At 45.3% G+C, this 18,448-nt stretch overlaps 3 protein-coding genes across 6 annotated transcripts in view; 2 read left to right on the top strand and 1 right to left on the bottom strand.

Annotated features, from left to right (window-relative positions):
* The window catches only part of LOC120740759, a 288,808-nt gene that overhangs the window by 37,231 nt on the left and 233,129 nt on the right, over nucleotides 1-18,448 (top strand). The window lies entirely within an intron of this gene.
* LOC120740772 lies at nucleotides 65-6,298 on the bottom strand. 2 transcript variants are annotated; one of them, XM_040043250.1, is made up of 10 exons: nucleotides 6,162-6,298; nucleotides 2,770-2,823; nucleotides 2,356-2,652; nucleotides 2,092-2,266; nucleotides 1,942-1,998; nucleotides 1,701-1,846; nucleotides 1,491-1,574; nucleotides 1,206-1,390; nucleotides 831-1,076; nucleotides 65-740 (listed from the first exon to the last, which is right to left on the bottom strand). In XM_040043250.1, exons 3-10 carry the CDS (start codon nucleotides 2,640-2,642, stop codon nucleotides 403-405), a joined length of 1,518 nt encoding a protein of 505 aa, XP_039899184.1. In that variant the 5' UTR covers nucleotides 2,643-2,652; nucleotides 2,770-2,823; nucleotides 6,162-6,298; the 3' UTR covers nucleotides 65-402. The 2 variants fall into 2 exon arrangements, with proteins under 2 accessions (XP_039899184.1, XP_039899183.1); XM_040043249.1 differs by lacking the exon at nucleotides 2,770-2,823.
* Nucleotides 10,928-18,329, top strand: LOC120740790 (H-2 class II histocompatibility antigen, A-U alpha chain-like). 3 transcript variants are annotated; one of them, XM_040043277.1, is made up of 5 exons: nucleotides 10,928-11,073; nucleotides 11,138-11,383; nucleotides 11,747-12,031; nucleotides 16,335-16,374; nucleotides 17,798-17,896. In XM_040043277.1, exons 1-4 carry the CDS (start codon nucleotides 11,016-11,018, stop codon nucleotides 16,361-16,363), a joined length of 618 nt encoding a protein of 205 aa, XP_039899211.1. In that variant the 5' UTR covers nucleotides 10,928-11,015; the 3' UTR covers nucleotides 16,364-16,374; nucleotides 17,798-17,896. The 3 variants fall into 3 exon arrangements, with proteins under 3 accessions (XP_039899211.1, XP_039899209.1, XP_039899210.1); XM_040043275.1 differs by lacking the exon at nucleotides 16,335-16,374 and having other exon boundaries at nucleotides 17,798-18,329; XM_040043276.1 differs by lacking the exons at nucleotides 16,335-16,374; nucleotides 17,798-17,896 and adding an exon at nucleotides 15,820-16,320.

The following is an 18,448-nucleotide window of genomic DNA, read 5'->3' as shown; positions in this document are numbered from 1 at the left end:
TAGAAATTCCTTTGGAAATAAACATTATTGCAAAGAGGACTGCATCAGCTGAGGCAACATGGTGTCCTGTGAGCTCAATTTTCTTTTAATCAGAAAAGGTCAGACACAACAAAAGCCAAGCAAAGCATCAAACAAAGGAAAAATAAAGACAAGTCAAATGTCCAGCCAAAGGATTTATGGGAGACTCCATCAGGGATGGACCGAGTCAACCGGCATTTCACCTCTGAGAAAGATATATAACAGAACAGCTTTAGTTTGAGTTTGAACTTATACAAAACGCAGCAATATATAAAAAAAAAAAACACACAGTTTTATTGATTATAAAATACACTCTATTGGAGTCATGTCGGTGTGGGCAGAAATCCAAATGTAGGATATGGGACATAAAACACGGTGCCATCTCTAGACTCCATAGTCCCACAGGAGCTCCTCTCCAACCGCGATGTCCCTCAGGGCGATGAACAGCACACTCTCCCGAGGACCAGCAGGGAAGTTCATTGTGAACCTTTGTGGCTTCACGTTTGGATTCCTTTGGCAATGGTTCATGTGCCTTCTATAGGAGTCCTTGTGCAGGTGGCAGGCACAGGGGGACGCAGTGGCATCAGCCCTGTGGCACTCGTCCCTGTAGAAGAAGAGAGACCCTGACTGCCGCCTCTGATTCCCTGCAGCTTTGGTGATGCACGTCCCATGGTAGTCGCAGACGACGTCTCCTTTGTTGAAGGGCATCAGGGCGATGACACCTGTGAGCAAACAGCAAGTCATCATAAGCTCTTTAGAAATGTTGACTTGCTGTCAAACGAGGGTGTGGTCCAAACGATAGGTGCATTTACCTTTGCCCTTTTCCTCCCCGAAGTCCTTCAAAGCCAGGCCCTTCCATTTCTGCTCTGAAATCGAGGACATGAGGGACGGGCTGTCCTGGATCCTGGGCTGTGGAGCAACCCAGGCCCGTAGGACGGCATCAACAGTGGGCTTGTTGGTGCTCCAGGTCTCCTTATCTAATGCCGTCTGTACTCTTGCACGCTGAGGGGCGTTGCCTCTTCTGGCACACCCTGTCCCAGAGCGAGGCGTGAGGAATACTGCAAATCAACCATCTGAGTCAATCATATATATTTGAACCTCTGTGATGTGAAGTATTGCTGAGCTATGTGTATATATTAGAGCTGTAAATAATGGAGGCAGAGCATCCATTAGCATGACGGGCTTACCGAGGATGTGCTGAACTCTCTGCTTAAGCTGAAGCTCCCTCCACCTTTTGTAGTGGGCTCGGTAGTGTGGAAAACCAGCCTGTACACACCGGCGTTTTGAAGGTGGCTCTCCATTTAGGGTTACTGGGAAGGTCCGCTGGAAGGCATCCCATTCTCGGAGTGGTAGGCGCTTTGTGGAAATGGACCTACACAGAGTGAGAGAGAAACCCACCAATAGTTTGGATGTGGAAACTTGTAACGCAGGTTTTCTTGTGCTAGTGGGTAACATAAAAACGAAAAGCATACCTGGCCTGTCCCGAGGTTTCTACTCCTCCTGCTGAGTGTGATGCTGACCCAGCCGCAGGATCCTCAGTGTCGCTGCGCAGGTATCTAACCAAATTAGAAAGGTGAAGCAGTTCTACATCCACCAACAAACGCAGCAACACATGTGTCTGAGTGCTATGACCACACTGGCAAAGTTTTGCCAGTATGGATCCAGTGGTGTGCAGCACTCACCTGGCCCTCAGGCGCTGTACATCTCCTGTTGGGTTGGTCAGAGGGACCCCACCTTCTCCCAGGAAGAACCTGCCCCCGTCGTCACTGCCAGCTCTTTGGTTTTGTAAGCACACTGGGCGGATGTTCTTCAAGTAGCACTCCAACAGCTGCAGAGACAAGAGCCATCAATGACAACTATAAATCACCTCCCAGGGTCCACACAGAGCAGGAAGAGAGTCGCTGCTGAGAACAAAGGACTTACTTCTTCTTCCTGGATGGTCATCCTCAAGCTTGCCCTTCGCTCCATCCAGTCCTGCACCTGTGGGTGTGGGACAAAGTGTTGGAGCTCAGGGTGATGCACACTTCCATCAACTATCACTTATAATTTACTGTTTTTGTTGGCGGCGCTTACAGAAAGTTCCTGAACAGCACCTGCTGTCAGTCCGTGCTGTAACATCAGGATGGCCTCGCAGTACTGCCTGAACGTTGTCATGGCAACGTTGGGGATGCAATCACCGCCTGCAAGCTTTTGGTGGAAATACTCGATGTCCTTTTTGGCCAGGGCGAGGACTTCCTTCTTATCAGTGCTGTTGCAAAGGTGACAGTAAGACAGTGTTGAAAGTGCGTATGTGTCCTGCAGTATGTGTGAGCCAGAGTGGCAACAAGCTCATCAGACCTCTGTGTTGGGAAGGTTTGGGGAGTGTCTGTGATGATAAAGCCACGACTCTGAAGGCGACTGCAGAGTTTGGTGCAAGACGTTGCGTCCTTGCAAAACTCCTGCAGCTCCGAGACGCTCCAGAGTCGACCTTCCCTGGAAAACAGCTTCTGGGAGGCTTTAGCTCTGGAAGCTTCTTGCTCCCTCTCCTGTGCTGTGCCGTCTTTCAGGCACACTCTGCTCAGGTGATTCCAAATGGACAGCTGGGGCTTGTTGCACAGCAGGCAGTACACAATGTTTCTATCCATGTTGTTTGGACTGCAAATACAAAGAGAGAGAGACAAACTCTGCACATCACTTTATAGCACCAGTAGCGTGTCTCGGTATGATGCAAAGCTAGCTATGTCGCTACACTGGACACCGAGCAGTACCTACTTTAAAACTGAACCTTTGTTGATCCTCTGCTGTTTCTCCAAAGCACACAATGTTCTGCACAAAGACATTTAACTTTAGCACATGTATAAAACATGCACGCACACGAGCAGTTCGTTCAGCTAAAAGAAACGCTCCATAGAAACCATTTCTACAACCAGCAAACGCAAAGAAAACAAGCCATGACTAAAACAGCAGTTACGTAAATGAGCAAAAGTTGCTAAACAAACAAAACTGAACCAGAAAGTCTCCAGACATCATGTAACCACTGTTTGACAAACGGTCCTACTGTAGGATGATGTTACAGTGATGTCTGACAAACCATCCCACTTAACCGAAGCTGCAAATTCGATAGTTTTGTGCCAAAAGCAGATGGCGTTTTCACTTTAAAATGAACAAACATTCACAAAGGCTTAAAACAATATAGTATCCAAGTCAATAACATGCTAATACTTCCAAGTATGAACACGGAGTAGCGTTAAATCACCCGGTGTTCCAGATTAACTGGTGACGGTGGAAACGATGGTGGATTTTTTAAAATATTTTGTTGTTAACAGCAACAAGACTGGCGGAGTGTGTCTGAGGGAACCTCACAAATGTCACAGCAACACACTGCAGTGGAACCCCGACTTACGAAATTAATCTGTTCCCGACGGTTTTTTGTAAATCGAAGCAGCCATCGCGCCTTTTGAGTGAGAAGATGCTGGCTGGAGACGAAGTTCTTGGTGGCGGAGGTGGTGGAGGCTGAAGAAAGCATAGGTATGCATGCATGCATACATACATACAGCACCACCACGGGGGAAACTGGCATAACATTAAGGTGTAAAGTTCTTGATTTTTTAATTCAAAGATTAATCAGGCTTTAAACATCAGGAGGTAGTGCAACAGACACTGAAGTGCACATTAAAGACCAGAGAGAACATTATTTTTATTAACAATAACAATTTTAATCCACCAACAGCCCTGACATCTAAAACACTACAAGTAAAAAAGAAAGGCAACAAAAAACAATTCAGACATTTTTACACAATTAGTAACACTTCAGCTTTCTTTGTAATGTCTGCTTGTATTTTAAGAAGTATCGCATTTGGGTAAAAACATTACCAATAACTCAAAATTAGAGGAATAAGTGTATATATGTGTCAGCTGTATGCATGCATACATACATATGCTGCATGTACATGACGTTCTAAACATTAAAACTAAAACTTTTTTAAACTTAGATAATTTAAAAAAAAATTCTATTTTATCATTTATTTTTACATTTTTTGTGCATTTTTATGTTTTTGAACTAATCACTACTGCTACTTTCATCGCTTTTCGCCCTCTAAGGCACACTTTCACCTGAAGGTTGACTTGTTGCTGGCCTCTTTGTGAAAAATCTATCCAACGACGTCTGTCTCTGTCTACTTTTCAAAATGGAGCTGAAGTGGGAGAGGCAGACGTCACCAAAATGCTCTATAGCACGAGCGGTAAAGTTCTTTTCAGGGTGATTGTCCTTGATATCGGCCGATGGTATGACGGCCTCCTCCTCCTCCTCGCTGAATTGTTGCTGTACTGATGAGTGCAGCATCGCCTCCAACTCTTGCAGCTCTGCCGTTGACAGCTCCTCTCAATGTTCATGCACAAGGTCGTTTATATCCTCCTCGTCAACCTGCAGTCCCAGGGCGGTGCCGAGATTTACGATCTCCTCAACCTTGACTTCAGGTTGAGGTTCCCCCTCAAAGCCTTCAAAATCTCGAGGGGCAACAGCATCAGGCCACAGCTTCCTCCAAGCAGAATTTAGCGTTCGACGACTCACCTCCCGCCATGCCAAAGAAATCAACTTGAGGCATGCAACGATGTCGAAATGATATTTCCAAAACTCCCTGAGGCTGAGCTGCGTACTCTCTGTTATGTCCGAACACCGTTTGAACATGTGTTTCGTGTACGGTCTCTTTAAATTAGAGGTCACTTGCTGGTCCATGGGCTGGAGGAGAGGGGTCGTGTTGGGAGGGAGGAAGAGAACCTTGATGAACGAGAACTCCTCCAGGATATCGTCCTCGAGGCCAGAGGGGTGGGCGGGGGCGTTATCGATGATCAGCAGGCACTTCATGGGGAGATCGTTCTCCTCGAGGAACTTCTTGACAGCAGGGCCAAAGACCAAGTTGACCCATTCGACAAAGAACTGTCGGGTCACCCAGGCCTTGGGGTTGGACCTCCACATAACCTCGAGCCTCTCCTTTAAAGTTTTTGTGTTTCTTGAAGGCACGCGGATTTTCTGAGTGGTACACTAGGAGTGGCTTGACCTTACAGTCCCCACTGGCATTAGCACACAGGGCGAGGGTAAGACAGTCCTTCATGGGCTTGTGGCCTGGCATCTTTATTTCCTCCGCGGTGATGTACGTACGCCGCGGCATCTTTTTCCAGAAGAGGCCAGTCTCGTCACAGTTGAATACCTGCTGGGGGATGTAGCCTTCTTGATTTATAAGTTCCTCAAATTTTTTAACAAAGTCTTCGGCAGCCTTGTGATCGGAACTTGCTGCCTCGCCGTGACGCACAACGGAGTGGTTGCCAGTCCTCTTCTTGAACCGATAAAACCACCCATGCGATGCCCTGAACTCTGGGGAGGTTAGGGGTGCCTCCTGCGAGGACGTCGATGCCGTTGGCTGCTCATCGGAAGCTGCCTTACTTACTTACTTACTAAATCATTATAAATTGAGGACGCCTTCTCGCAAATGACAGTCTCTGTGGGGGTATTGCCAGTCTCTCCCTTGTCTTTAATCCAAACAAGGAGAAGCCTTTCCATCTTGTCGTGTATGGGGGTCCTCCTTTTGGACATGATGGTGGTGCCCTTTGAAGGTTTACCTGCTTTGATGACTTCTTTTTGTTTTAGAATTGTTCCTATGGTCGAAGGATTTCGGCCATACTCGCGTGCAATAGCACTAAGTTTCACACCTCGCTCATATTTATCAATAATTTCTCTCTTTGTTTTCATCGACAGCACTTTACGCTTCATTTTGCTAGCTGCGTGGTTCAAGTGGAACAGCGAAGCGCAAGTACGAAAGCCAAGGGGTTGTCACATGATTCGGAAGGCATTGTGGGCATTGAAGGCTCAGCCAATCAGAGCCAGCAGATTTCGTTACGTGGGCATTTTGCCGTAACACGGGCAGAAGTATTGCCGTTCAGTGCCTTCGTAACTTGAACTTTTCGTGAAATGGGGTTTTCGTAAGTCGGGGCTCCACTGTATTCTGCATTAGCCAAGTCAGCTAGCATTAGCATCCATCAACCTGCAGCCTAAAGCCACAGTGTACACACAATGACCCGCATCCTTTACCGAGATGTGCGAATGACCGAACAACAGCCTGTACTGTGAGGTGCGCCGTGCACATTCATTGTAATGCGTGTTTACTAACCTGAGGCAGTGAAGCTGCTGTCAGCCTGGGTAACAAGTAGACGAAAACACAATAATCTTCTTTAAACCGTGAACACAAACGATACACATGCTGCGCTGGCGTTAGCTTCACAACAGGAAGTTCTTTCTGTGAAATTCTTCTTCTGCGCCCCAAAACACTGCTCGGTACCACCATCGCGCTCTGCGCCCTCTAGTGTCCGGATGTAGAATTGCATTTTAATGCCTGAAACTCACAATCCAACAGGTTTTTGCAACGTGTTTTCAAATCACTGTAACGTTTTAACCGTTCGCTCAATTGAAACTAATCCAATTGTTTCTGAAAGCAGAGACTCTGCGCTTTCTCTGCATTTAACTTTAGCGTGAATATGCATGCACAGTTTGTTCACCTGATAGAAAAAGTCACATATAAAATTACCCGATACTTGAAAAAACACCAAAGTTAGCAGGTTTACTCTCGCTGTAGTTTCTCCGTAGCGTTACATTCACCTGGAAGTATGTCGGTTCTCAGTCATCCAGCTCAGCGTAGTGTAAGGAGCTGCTGATGGAGAGTCCCACATTTAGCCATATGGGAGAGTCCCCAAGAGGGTCATGGACCCCTAATCCTCCTCTACCTAATCATATGAGCCGAGGTGTGAAGATAACAAAGCCAGCAGACAGGGTGGCACCTTTGTCTCTCATGCACGAAGAGAGACGCCTCTGAAAAGGCCTCCAGGCCTCTTTAAGTGCAGTCACACCTGACAAAAAGGGATCTTAAAACTGGATTATAGATGTTCAACGATGGTCGTTCACACAGCACAAAAGCATTGCACATCTGCCTTTCACGAGCTGCCATCTTCCAACAAAAAGCATTTACAATTCCTCATCAGCTGTCAAAGCGTTTCCTACAGCTCGCCTCCTGCCTCTGCACAGCCAGGGAGCTTCTAACAACCTCTGACCTCCTGTAGTTTGGAGTTATCAAAGTAACCCATGACAGTAATGTTTATGCTGAGAGATGGGCTTAATATGATGGAATAAAAATCAGGTCTGATTTTATAGAAATGCTGTTGAATGCATTAGCTTTAAAATAACTGAGGAATGTGCTTTTCCATCTCCAGTGCACCCAGGAGGCATTTCTGCTGCACACAAAGGTAACTGAATGTCATTTCTTCTTTTCAGGTTGGAAATGTGTCCAGACTCTAACATGGACCCACGGGCCCCACCCTTGGGATTTATGAGGAACGGGGAAAATGATCGGGAGAGAAGCAACAGACTGACTGAAAGAACTGGAACGAGCTCGTATAGAATCAGCTAAACAATATTCTGGATGAACAAATAGAAGCTTAAACACCTCAGACAAAACTATTATAAAACGGCCCCAAAGCTAAAGAATAACAGCACGGAAACTGTGCAAACAGTTAGAAACATTAAAAATCCACCTGCTTATTGCTGCAAACCCAAAGATACAGAAGAATCCTTCTGGTCCTCCTTCATCACTTCCCTGCTCCTCCTCTGCCTCACCTCGTGCTCTCATCCTGGGTTTGCATTGAAAGTGTTCCCACCTAATCCCTTATCTATGTAATGCTGAGCTTGCTAAACCTTTTTTATACTTTTTGTTTTATTTGTGTTTATTGGTGACTCCAGAACTCGTGCAGCTGTTAGTGATCACAGCAAGTTTCCCAACCCCAGTTTGAGTTTCCACTCACCCTTTATTTACAGACAGACATCAGTAACATTGTCAGCTCTGTCTTGCCTGTTGATGGTCTTGTTTTCACATTTTGGGGTTAATCCTTTTAGATCAACTATAAAAACAATCCACGTGTCAGAGCCTCGTTTGTGCTGATTAGAGTCAAGTTTCTTTATTTGTCACATGCACAGTTATACAAATACAACACGCAGTGAAATCTATCCTGACACGCTGCTGCACTGTGGAAAGGGGACAGAAGAACATGATGTTATATACATAAAGTATACCAAATATACTTTGATGTATATATTATATACACTGTAGGTGTTGGAGCTGTTATCGATGAAACACTGTCCTTCTCCCTGCCGTCTCTCTTCCACCGATGGGCCAAAGTCGGCTGTCATTCCCAGAATAGTCCAGGTCTCTATCTTACAATGAAACACAGACCGATCTCTGCTTCCTCCTCTGCCTCCTTCATCCCCTCTGAGGATCCAGAAAAGGTTTCAAAGACTCTCTACTCCCTGTCAAAATTAGGGCTTAAAAAGTTTTCTCCCCCAATAAAGATTAAAACCATAAGCTGGGAGGGCTGGGTTTGTTTGCTCTCACTGGTCTGATCGAGCATCCCTGACGTTTCACACTGGTTACCAGTTCTTCAGAGGGAAAAACACAGGTGGGAACAGGAGAGAAACAAGGCACAAGCCCACACTCCCCACTCTGAATGGCACATCTTGCCTGCAGTTGGCCACACCGTTCCTCTACGTGGATTAGATGCATCTATGCAGTGAGTAACACACCAGTTTCTCTGAGGGCATTTTGACCTTCCCCTCTGATTTTGCTCTCATTAAAATGTCACACAAACTGGGATTTATTTTCCCCCCGAGCGCTTTAAAATGTAAAATCTGTCTTCATTATGCTGCAGGACGTGTGAGGCAGATGGTAACTTGTTCCGTGCAAGAAAAATACCCTCTGCTCAGCTTTCTGTTATGGCCTCTATCACTTCAAAAACACTGTGGTATCTAAGACATGAAGTTTTAAGTGGCTACTCTCATATTGAAGTTTAATTGACCAATGATGTGTATTTAAAATCTGTGTGAACTCTTTAAAAGTGTCTTCCACATGCACCCACTCACCATAGTTCCTGGTGGAGAACAGCTGCTCTAGTGCGTTTTGCTCCCTGTAGTCGTATGAATGGCAAACTACACTCGCTGGCAGCAGCATGGGCACACTGAAGCTTTCTTCTGACATTTTCTTTTCGCTCTCTAGTGTCATCACCATAGTCAGAATAAATAGCATTGGAGATAACGGGCACCCCTGATGAGTGATCAATAGTTAGACGTCTGTCTAATTCCTGCTTTGTGTCTTCTGTTCGTGTCGGGAACTGAAGTTCAGATGGCTCGACTGATACATTCTTCTCACTCTGCATTTCCTTCATTCTCCAAGAGTTTTCTCGCTTTCCCTCCTTGGTCATACTAAGACTGCCACATTAGGCTTTTTGCTGATGCGTCAGAAGACAATTTATTATATTCAGTTCTCAAACGTAACAATTCACTTTGATGAGCTCGATGTTAAGTTGTTTTGTGGAGCGGAAAACAAACTCCCGATCTTGGAGGTTCAGGAATCAGATAAGCACACCTGTGTTGGTTTGGCTTTCGAGGTGTTAGGGTGCAACTGCTGATCCTCGGCGCCGTCCCAGAGACCACACAGACGCAGCTTCTTGCTTCGGACGTGGTTCTCCAGGTCGTCAGTCTGATTTTCAGCCTCCTCATCACACCAGGACAGAAACACATGAACATTAGACCGGAGCATTCGGGGAGTGAAAGCAGTATTTCAACCTTTAAGCTGAACTAACGTTTTACCCTCCTCTTCATCGTCTCGTCTCCCTGCTGTCAGAGACACGACACCCAAATGAACCTCTAAGAGATGATGTCATCAGTGACCAATCAAGAACGAGAATTGATGACAGACACGTGCTACAATAAGTCTTAGTTTCCCTGTCACTGTATTTTAGGAGTGTGAAGCTATAAAGTTATTTTAAAAACTAAGCCGAGCCTGAGAGTCGTGGTTGTGGTGAAGCACAGAGAGCTCTGACGGCCCGGACCCGCCCCCCAGGTGGAGCTCTGCACAGCCTGAGCCAGCTCACACACTCAGCTACACCTCTTAGTTTACATCAGCGTGTTGATGTTTGACTCCATCCACCAACACGAACCTGATGTAGTTTACTCTCATTTTGAGTCGATCAGCTGACTCTCAGATCACAGCACACGAGATGTACGTCATTAGCCTGCACGATCGACACAGATGACAAGAGATGAATCCTGACCGATCCTGGCACCTGTCAAGAACAGGAAGGTGGACACAGAACGCTGCGTATTCCAGGAAAAGCTGGTAAATGATTGTTTGGTGTTGGAGTGTTGGAGACAGTATCTGTGTGCAGTGTGATGCTGAGCAGCATCAGGACATTCACAGTGCTGACAGTGAAGTAGCTGCTCGCCCTGAAGTAGACGATGAGCAGCAAAGTTTGCAGCCAGCTGAGGAACAACATCTAAATAATCTGCAGCCTGTGATCTGAGCACAGCACACAATGATCGTGTGTCACAAAGCTTTGCTGAACAAAAGTGTCGTCACCTTTGTTTTCTTGCATATTATCATCGTACACGTGAGCTCTGCTGATCTCTCCACCTTCTTCTACGTCTTGACACCTTTAAGTGACATCATCCAGGTGTGTTTGTGCCGATGCCTACAGGTGTGTGTGTGTGTGTGTGCAGGTAATACCCTGGAAGAGGTGAACATGATGAATGTTTCAGGCTGCTGTGATGAACATGTTCTGATCAGGCCCAGACACAGAAACCATTTTAAAAGACAAATTCATATTTTATTTCTTCTTCTAAATCTTTGTAAACAAACTGAATCCGTTTTTTCAAATAAAGCTTGTTTTATTTTGAAAATCATCAGAGGGGAAACTGATGACGATAAACATTATTGTGAAGAGTCTATAAATACTGATGATTGATTGGAGCTGTCTCCAGCTGTTTGTAGATTGTTTTCCCTTCAGCTGCCTGGATACTGATGACATCATGGGGTGTGACCTCTGTGATTGGCTACTCTGAGTTAGTGCTCAGCTGCTGCTACACTTTCAGTCGGTTTACTCACACACACTCACACACACACAGTTTAACGGTCAGAGAGCTGCTGATGAAGATGAAGGAGCTGCTCCTCTTCCTCTCCTGTGTCCTCTGTGTCTCTGCCGATGGTGAGTTTGTCTCGGTAAACTCTGGCAGGCCGGCAGCAGCTTATTGATCGGTGTTTCATTTCAGGCCTGCACGGTGACGTTCATATAAACGGCTGTTCAGACTTCGATGCAGAGGACATGTATGGACTGGATGGGGAGGAGGTTGCCTACGCAGACTTTAACAGCCACACGGAAGTCTACATGCTGCCTCCTTTTGCCGATCCTATGGCTTACCCCGGAGCTTATAAACAAGCTGTGACTGAGCTGAAGGTCTGCAGACACAACCTGAAGGCTCTTGGCGCGGTGATGAAGGACTACCCTTCCAATAACCGTAAATACAAACATTTAACGTGTGTCTCACCTCACCTGTGTTTACCTGAATGATCAGTCCGATCAAACACAGCCAGTGAAACAAACTGATTAAAGATATGAAATCATTCCACCGTAAACACATTCAGAAACTGACATGTTTCTATTTGTGTTTCTATTAAAGACCACATTTATTTTTCTTCATTCGTTTCTCTGAAGCTGAGCAGAGTTCTGTCTGTGCTCCTGTTTCTCTAGTTTCTCTCACACAGACAATGATGGCATCATCTCAGTGAATGACTGAACAAGTCATTGATGTTTATCACGATCACCTGCTGATGGAAACCAGCTGAGGCTCTGATCCTCTGCCTGATGTGTTTGTGCACAGATGCTCCTTCAGCTGTGATGATCTACACCAGAGATGAGGTGGAGTTTGGAGAGGAGAACACTCTGATCTGTCACGTGACTGGTTTCTATCCTGCTCCTGTCAACGTCTCCTGGACCAAGAACGGACAGAAGGTCACAGAAGGATCCAGCACCAACGTTCCCTATCCCAACAAAGATGGACCCTTCACCCAGATCTCCAGACTGCAGTTCACCGCACAGCTGGGAGACATCTACAGCTGCACAGTGCAACATCTGGCCCTGACTGAACCACTGACCAAGATCTATGGTGAGAAAACTTTATTTAAACAAAAGACTGAGGCCAGTGTTCATCAGAGCAGCTGGATCTGATCTGATAGTTTGACACGATGATTTTTGTCACACATTTTGGAGCCAATATGATCATCTTATCCCACCAACCATGGGAACAGAGTTTAACACACTGAATCATATGAACAGTAAGTAAGAACATACAGAGAACAGCAAGACGACACAGAGCAAAGCAAGCAAAGCAAACTGTGGGCTGTAGAGCCTTAAGTACAGACAGCAGAGCAACACAGAGACAGACAGAGCAGACGTCTCTGTGGCTTCTCTTTATAGGGGCCAGTAACTCCACCTCCTGCTGCTGCTGCAGGGTAACTTTCCACTCGTCCTCCAGCCAAAAACAGCTGGGGCTGGTCAGGGGCTGGTCAGGGGCTGGTCAGGGCTCTGGATCAGGGTTATCTGCAGCTGGGTGCCCTGTGATGAACTCTTTGCTTTGCCTTATCACAATAGGTCACGACACAGTCAAACGCCACATATTAATCCTGGTTGTTAAATCTCGCAACAAGCAGAATGCATCAACAGGTGCTCTGACAGCAAGCGGCATAATCTTATGATAAACATGTTAATAATAGTTGACCTAATTATACAGGTTATATAGTATTGTAATGATCGTAAAGGTGACTTTACTGTGATGTGTTCAGTATCTCTGTTACAATGTTACCACCTTAATAACCCACGGTGAGGGCAAAAAGTCTTGTGCTTAAGAGGCTACTTGAAAGTTACAGTACATATGTTCACTGCACATAGATATATAGTGCATATAGTTATATAGGTATACTTTCCCAAGATTCCCCTGGTCAACCAATTTAAGACAAATGAATTCCTGTTCATGTGCAAAGCAGACGACACAGCATCCCTGAAAGAATTCTCAAGAAACTTAAAACGAGCCTAATTATAGGAAAATGAAAATAAGGCATGAAACATACCAGTAGACACTTTTTCTGAACAAAGGTCTCAGTGTGAGAGTGTGGGCTGTGAAATGTCCTTTGATAGCTTCAGGGTTATTTCTGGAGTTCCACAGGGCTCAGTGCTAGGACCAGTTCTGTTTACATGACACATGCCTCCTTTAGGTAACACCACATAAGGCACAACATACCTCCGTCATGCAGATGACACCCTCTTCCATGTATCCAACACACACCAGTCAACCTGCAGGAATGCCTCCAGAAAACAAAGATGTGGATGACCTCGAACATTTTGCTCCTAAACGTAGATAACACTGAGTTTATTGTACGCTGTCCTAAAAAATTTTAGACATATATGGTATCTAACCAGATACTTAGTCTGGATCTTTAACCAGGATCTGTCCTTCAATGCACATATTGAAAACTGCTTCCTCCCATTTTTGCACCCATGCTTGTATCTCTAAAATTAGAAATATCCTGTCTCACACTGACTGAAAAATGAGTTCATGCATTTGTTACTTCCAGGCTGGACGACTGTCATTCATTATTATCAGGATGTCCTAAAAACTCCCTGAAAAGCCTTCAAGCATGAATACTGACAGGGACTAGATGACACAGTATATCTCTGTCATCCGGTCGGGGGCAGGGATAGCTCAGTGGGTAGTGTGGACGCCCCCACTGAACGGCTACCCTGAGGCACTCCTGAGGGTCCCTGCACACTGCTCCCCGGGCACCTGATTTTTCTGCTGCCCACTGTTACACTGAGTTACATGCAGAGAGAGTAATCTCCCCACGGAGATCAATAAAGCATACGTTATTAGCATGACAGCCTTTGTTCTTACGGTAAAGGAGCCATTGAAAAGCTAAAGCAGCTGTAATAGACTAATCATACACATTTACACAGACATGCATGAATTTCAGTTTACAATCATACAAAGTTCCCTAATTGGACCTTGTTACATATTTGGGTGGTTGACTCTGAGGCAGACAGTTTACCCTATAGATTGAACTAAGACCTTACAAACGTAAGAAGCACAATGACAACATTCAACAATTAGACTTAACAACCCCATTTCCCTTAATTTGAAATAATACATGTAACTGAAATCCTTCTGGTTTGCACCGTAATATCAGCACAGACAGGAGCTCTGAGTCAGCAAGACTTTAAATGAGACAGTGAGAGTGAGGAGGTCCGACAGATGTTTGAGGATGCAGCTGATGGCAACATCAATGAACTCTGTCATTGGATATAGTGGAAAATGCATGGACGATATCATCACTAAAACCACCGTCTGCAAATATCCAAAGCAGAAACCCTGGTAGATAAGGACATTCTTGCTAAGCTCAAAGTGTGGACCTCTGCCTTTAACTCAGGGCGTTCTGATGCATATGAAGCAGCCAGGTACGACCTCTGAAAAGGGGCCACAAAGGACTACAGGGACAAAGTGGAGTCCAGCTACCACAGCTTTGACGCCAGGCGCCTGTTGAATGGACTACGCTGCATCACTGACTACGAGAAGGAAAACACGGCAGTGTCCAGCCCACAGCGTCTCTCGCAGACGAGCTCAACAACTTCTACGCTCGTTTTGTTGCAGACAACGAGGAGCCGCTGCTCTGTCCTCAGGAGCACAGTGAGGCTGTAACTTTAACTTTGAAAACAGAAGCTGTGAGATGGTCTTTCAAAAAGGTCAATCTTCACAAAGCTCCGGGACCGGATGGCATCTCAGGCCGGGTTCTCAGAGCGTGCGCCGACCAGCTGGCAGGGGTGTTCACCAACATCTTCAACCTCTCCCTGAGGCAGTCAGGGGTCCCCACATCCCTCAAAACAACCACCATCATCCCCGTTCCTAAGAAATCAGAGGTCTCCTGTCTGAAATGCTACTGCCCTGTTGCACTGACATCTGTCATCATCAAGTGCCTTGAGTGGCTGGCCAAAGGTCACATCTGCTCCTCCCTCCATGTTACATATCTGCAAAGTTTGGCATGAACGCCAACATCCCTCCAAATTTCTACAATCTAAGACCGAGAGCTTGCTGACGAGCTGCATCACAGTTTGGAACAGAAGCTGCTCTGCAGCAGCAGGAAGCCACAGAGCATCACTGGCACGAGGCTTCCTGCCACTCAGGATGTTTATCCCCAGCAGTGTCTCAAAGCACACAGCATCATCAAGGACCACAGCCACCCAGCACATCAGATGTTCTCCTTGTTACCATCTGGCAGACGTTACTAAACCTTCAATAATATTTTAATGTAAGAGTGTTAATAATGAATATGTCTTTATGATCTCCTGTTAATGCTCACATGTGGCCTAATTCCTGTTATTTGTTCTTTTAGGATTATGAGTGAACTTTATTGTCATTGTTGTCCATCCATCCATTCGCTTCCGCTTCTCCTTTTCAGGGTCGCGGGGGGCGCTGGAGCCTATCCCAGCTGTCATAGGGCGAGAGGCGGGGTCCACCCTGGACAGGTCGCCAGTCTGTCGCAGGGCCCACAGACAGGGACAGACAACCATTCACACTCACATTCACACCTAGTGGCAATTTGGATTATCCAATTAACCTATCCCCACAAGTTGCATGTCTTTGGACGGTGGGAGGAAGCCGGAGTACCCGGAGGGAATTGTTCATTGTTGTCATAAACATATAAATACAGAGTAATGAAATACAATAACAGGGCTGGAGCTCTGGGCTTTAATCTTAGGAGTTTGTTGGGAGGATCACTGCTGCAGCTGCTTCATGTGGTCCACTGCAGATATGATGGATAGTTAGGTGATAGTTGTTCCCCTCCTACGCCTGCCGACCCTTAGACGTCGTCCTCCGCCTGACTCCTCCACTCCACCTTTGTGCAGGCCCCATCGCTGACCCCGGCCTGCGTACTGCCGGTGTTGCTCCGCCACAGGCTCTGGCCTGCTGATCTGTGTTGTACCCTTCAGTTGGTGAGCTCCTTCATCTGTGAGCAGTTATGTTTTCCTTCATGTCAGGAGAGTCGTTATTGCGAGTGTGTGCAAACATCAGTTAAGTAACTGTTTTCTCTTCCTGTGAGCTCGACCTCTTCTTACTCTCTCTTTCTTTAACTTCCTTTTCCTCTTGCTTACATGTTTCCTCTTCCACAAACGGTCTAATCACACTCTCCAGTGTGTGTGTGACTTCCTACATCTCTTACTTTCTCATTCTCAGCTTATTCCTTAAACATATAAAGTACAATTTACTTCTTTTCTTGGGCAGTAAAAATCCCTCTGATATTGTGGGACTCTCAAAAACTTCAATAATTCCTGGTTCAAGCCTGACACTCTGGGCTTTGCAGGGTGAAGGCCTCGTGTTTCATGCTCCTCTGATGCTCTTTTAAATGTTGTTTCTATTTTAGCTATAGAAGAAGGATTGCACGCAGTCTGACCAGCATCAAGGCAAGTGTTTCAGATACCACTGATCTCTTTATGATTGACTCCCACACAACACCTAACTGTGCTCTTACTGTCCCTCCTAAGACCCTCCCTCTCTCTCTCTTTCATGGCATTTCTAATCTCTCTTTGCTGTTTGGGCTGATTGGGACCTGATGAGTGTAGAAACAAAGAATTACCTGATTTTTTAAAGCCTGATTTCTGTTTCTGAGAAAAATGAGATCCACATATGAGGACATTTGTTTTAAATGCTGATCGAACAGTGACAGTTTAATGTCTATAATGGTCCAGACAACCTAAGATGTGATGTCCACATATGTGGATGTTAATCAGCTATTCTAGTGATTCAAATAACTTGATCAGTTCTGCATCACACAGCTGTTATTCCTGTTTTTCTTTTCCCAGACAGATATTTCTGTTCTTTGAATTTAAATGTTTCTTTTTCCTCTAAAATGCTCAAGTGTAGCTACTTTGCCTTCGTTCCTACTTGTTTGGGAAGAGCTGTGATCCAGCTGTTTGAGTGTATTTTAATTTCTTATATTATATTTGGAGATGTGTTGTTTCCATTGCCCTGATCACCTCCTGTGTGTATTTAGTGTGTGTTTCATTCACTCTTTGTCAGGTCGTCTGTGTATTTCCCCTCCATGTCATGTCACAGTGCTCATAATCACCATAGTTTTTCATAGTTACCTCATTCTTGGGGCTCTTCAGGGTTTTTTGTTGCTTTAACTAATTTATTATCAACACCCATATAAAATTATGCTTAAAATGAACGACTAATGTAAAAAATTGTGTTTTCTTTATATATGTTTGTTATGTAAATGTGCTTTTATTTATTCACTCCACATAAAATGTAAAAAATAGTTGTTTATTGTCTGTTTACAAATTCAAATTTAAACTATTTACATTTTTTTTGCTTTGGGCTCTGGGTTGGTTCAGGTGGATGTGGTGGTGTACTGCATGCTGCTGTAGATGCAGCAGCAGCAACAGTTGCAGACACACTGGCACCTTCACACTCAACTGACTGTGTTTCATCTTCCCATTGCACTGATGGGTGGGCAGCTGTCAGGAGCCTGTGCAGGTTGTGGAGCCGGCTCCGTATGATATCCTCTACACTCTGCCTTTGTGTTGTCAACAACATTAAAATGCTTCCAGATTTGGCTTTTCTTGGTGTCACTTAATGACCCAGGTGTTTAAAAACATCTTTAAGAGTCTACGTGAAAGTTACAGTGCACATGCTCAGTGCAGGTAGATGTAGAGTGTATATAGTTACATAGACATACATGTGATCCTGTTTCTCTCTGTGTGTGTTTGTGTCTCCAGATGTGGAGCTTCGTGTTTCTCTCTGTGTGTGTTTGTTTCTCCAGATGTGGAGCTTCGTCTCCAGATGTGGAGCTTCATGTTTCTCTCTGTGTATTTGTGTCTCCAGATGTGGAGGCGTCTGCTCGCTCTGATCCAGGTGTTGGGCCCTCTGTGTTCTGTGGAGTGGGTCTGACTCTCGGTCTGGTCGGTGTGGCTGTTGGAACCTTCCTCCTCATCAAAGGAAACGAGTGCAGCTGATTGGCTCACGGTGACGATGTCATTCTATGACGAGCTCCTAATCAGTGTGAGTGTGCTGTAGGTGAGTGTGCAGAGTTCGCCTGTAATGAGCATCAGATCCTTTGTTCTGTCTGGTTCCTGTTTACCTGCCTCAGCTGACGTGCTTAATAATGGAACATCTGTATGAGCTGTGCCGTCAGCCGCTGGTGTCAATAAAGTTTAACTCTGGAATTCAAAGCAAAGCTATTTTCAGCTGCTCTCGCACCACCAGCAGATTTTACCTGGACTCTGTTCCTGCCACAAAAGTGATGAGACTGAGATCAGTTTGATGTGACCTCAGTGTTCATGAACTGCTATAATGTGTCTTTGTTTACCAAACCGTGTTTCAGATTTTCATATATCAATAAAGTTTAATGACGGATTGTGTGTGTGTGTGTTGAGTCAGACTTTGAGCTCTAACAGAATGAACATTAATGATGTCTGAATTTGTCTTTGCAAACACAACGATGTCAAACTAAATCCTGATGAAGACTCTGCTGAT

The sequence above is a fragment of the Simochromis diagramma genome, unplaced genomic scaffold (assembly GCF_900408965.1).
Source record: "Simochromis diagramma unplaced genomic scaffold, fSimDia1.1 OVJJ01000768.1, whole genome shotgun sequence".
Lineage (NCBI taxonomy): Eukaryota > Metazoa > Chordata > Actinopteri > Cichliformes > Cichlidae > Simochromis > Simochromis diagramma.
The sequence above is the reverse complement of the archived record's forward strand: the minus strand, read 5'-3'. Positions and strand labels throughout refer to the sequence as shown.

Bases quoted from the DNA above. Each gene is read 5' to 3' on its own strand.
- LOC120740790 (XM_040043275.1), top strand. From the start codon at position 11,016: ATGAAGATGAAGGAGCTGCTCCTCTTCCTCTCCTGTGTCCTCTGTGTC. The intron at 11,074-11,137 runs GTGAGTTTGTCT...GTTTCATTTCAG, and splicing joins CCTCTGTGTCTCTGCCGATG to GCCTGCACGGTGACGTTCAT. The intron at 11,384-11,746 runs GTAAATACAAAC...GTTTGTGCACAG, and splicing joins GGACTACCCTTCCAATAACC to ATGCTCCTTCAGCTGTGATG.
- LOC120740772 (XM_040043250.1), bottom strand. From the start codon at position 2,642: ATGGATAGAAACATTGTGTACTGCCTGCTGTGCAACAAGCCCCAGCTG. The intron at 1,847-1,941 runs GTAAGTCCTTTG...TTGTCTCTGCAG, and splicing joins TGACCATCCAGGAAGAAGAA to CTGTTGGAGTGCTACTTGAA. The intron at 1,575-1,700 runs GTGAGTGCTGCA...TAATTTGGTTAG, and splicing joins GTACAGCGCCTGAGGGCCAG to ATACCTGCGCAGCGACACTG.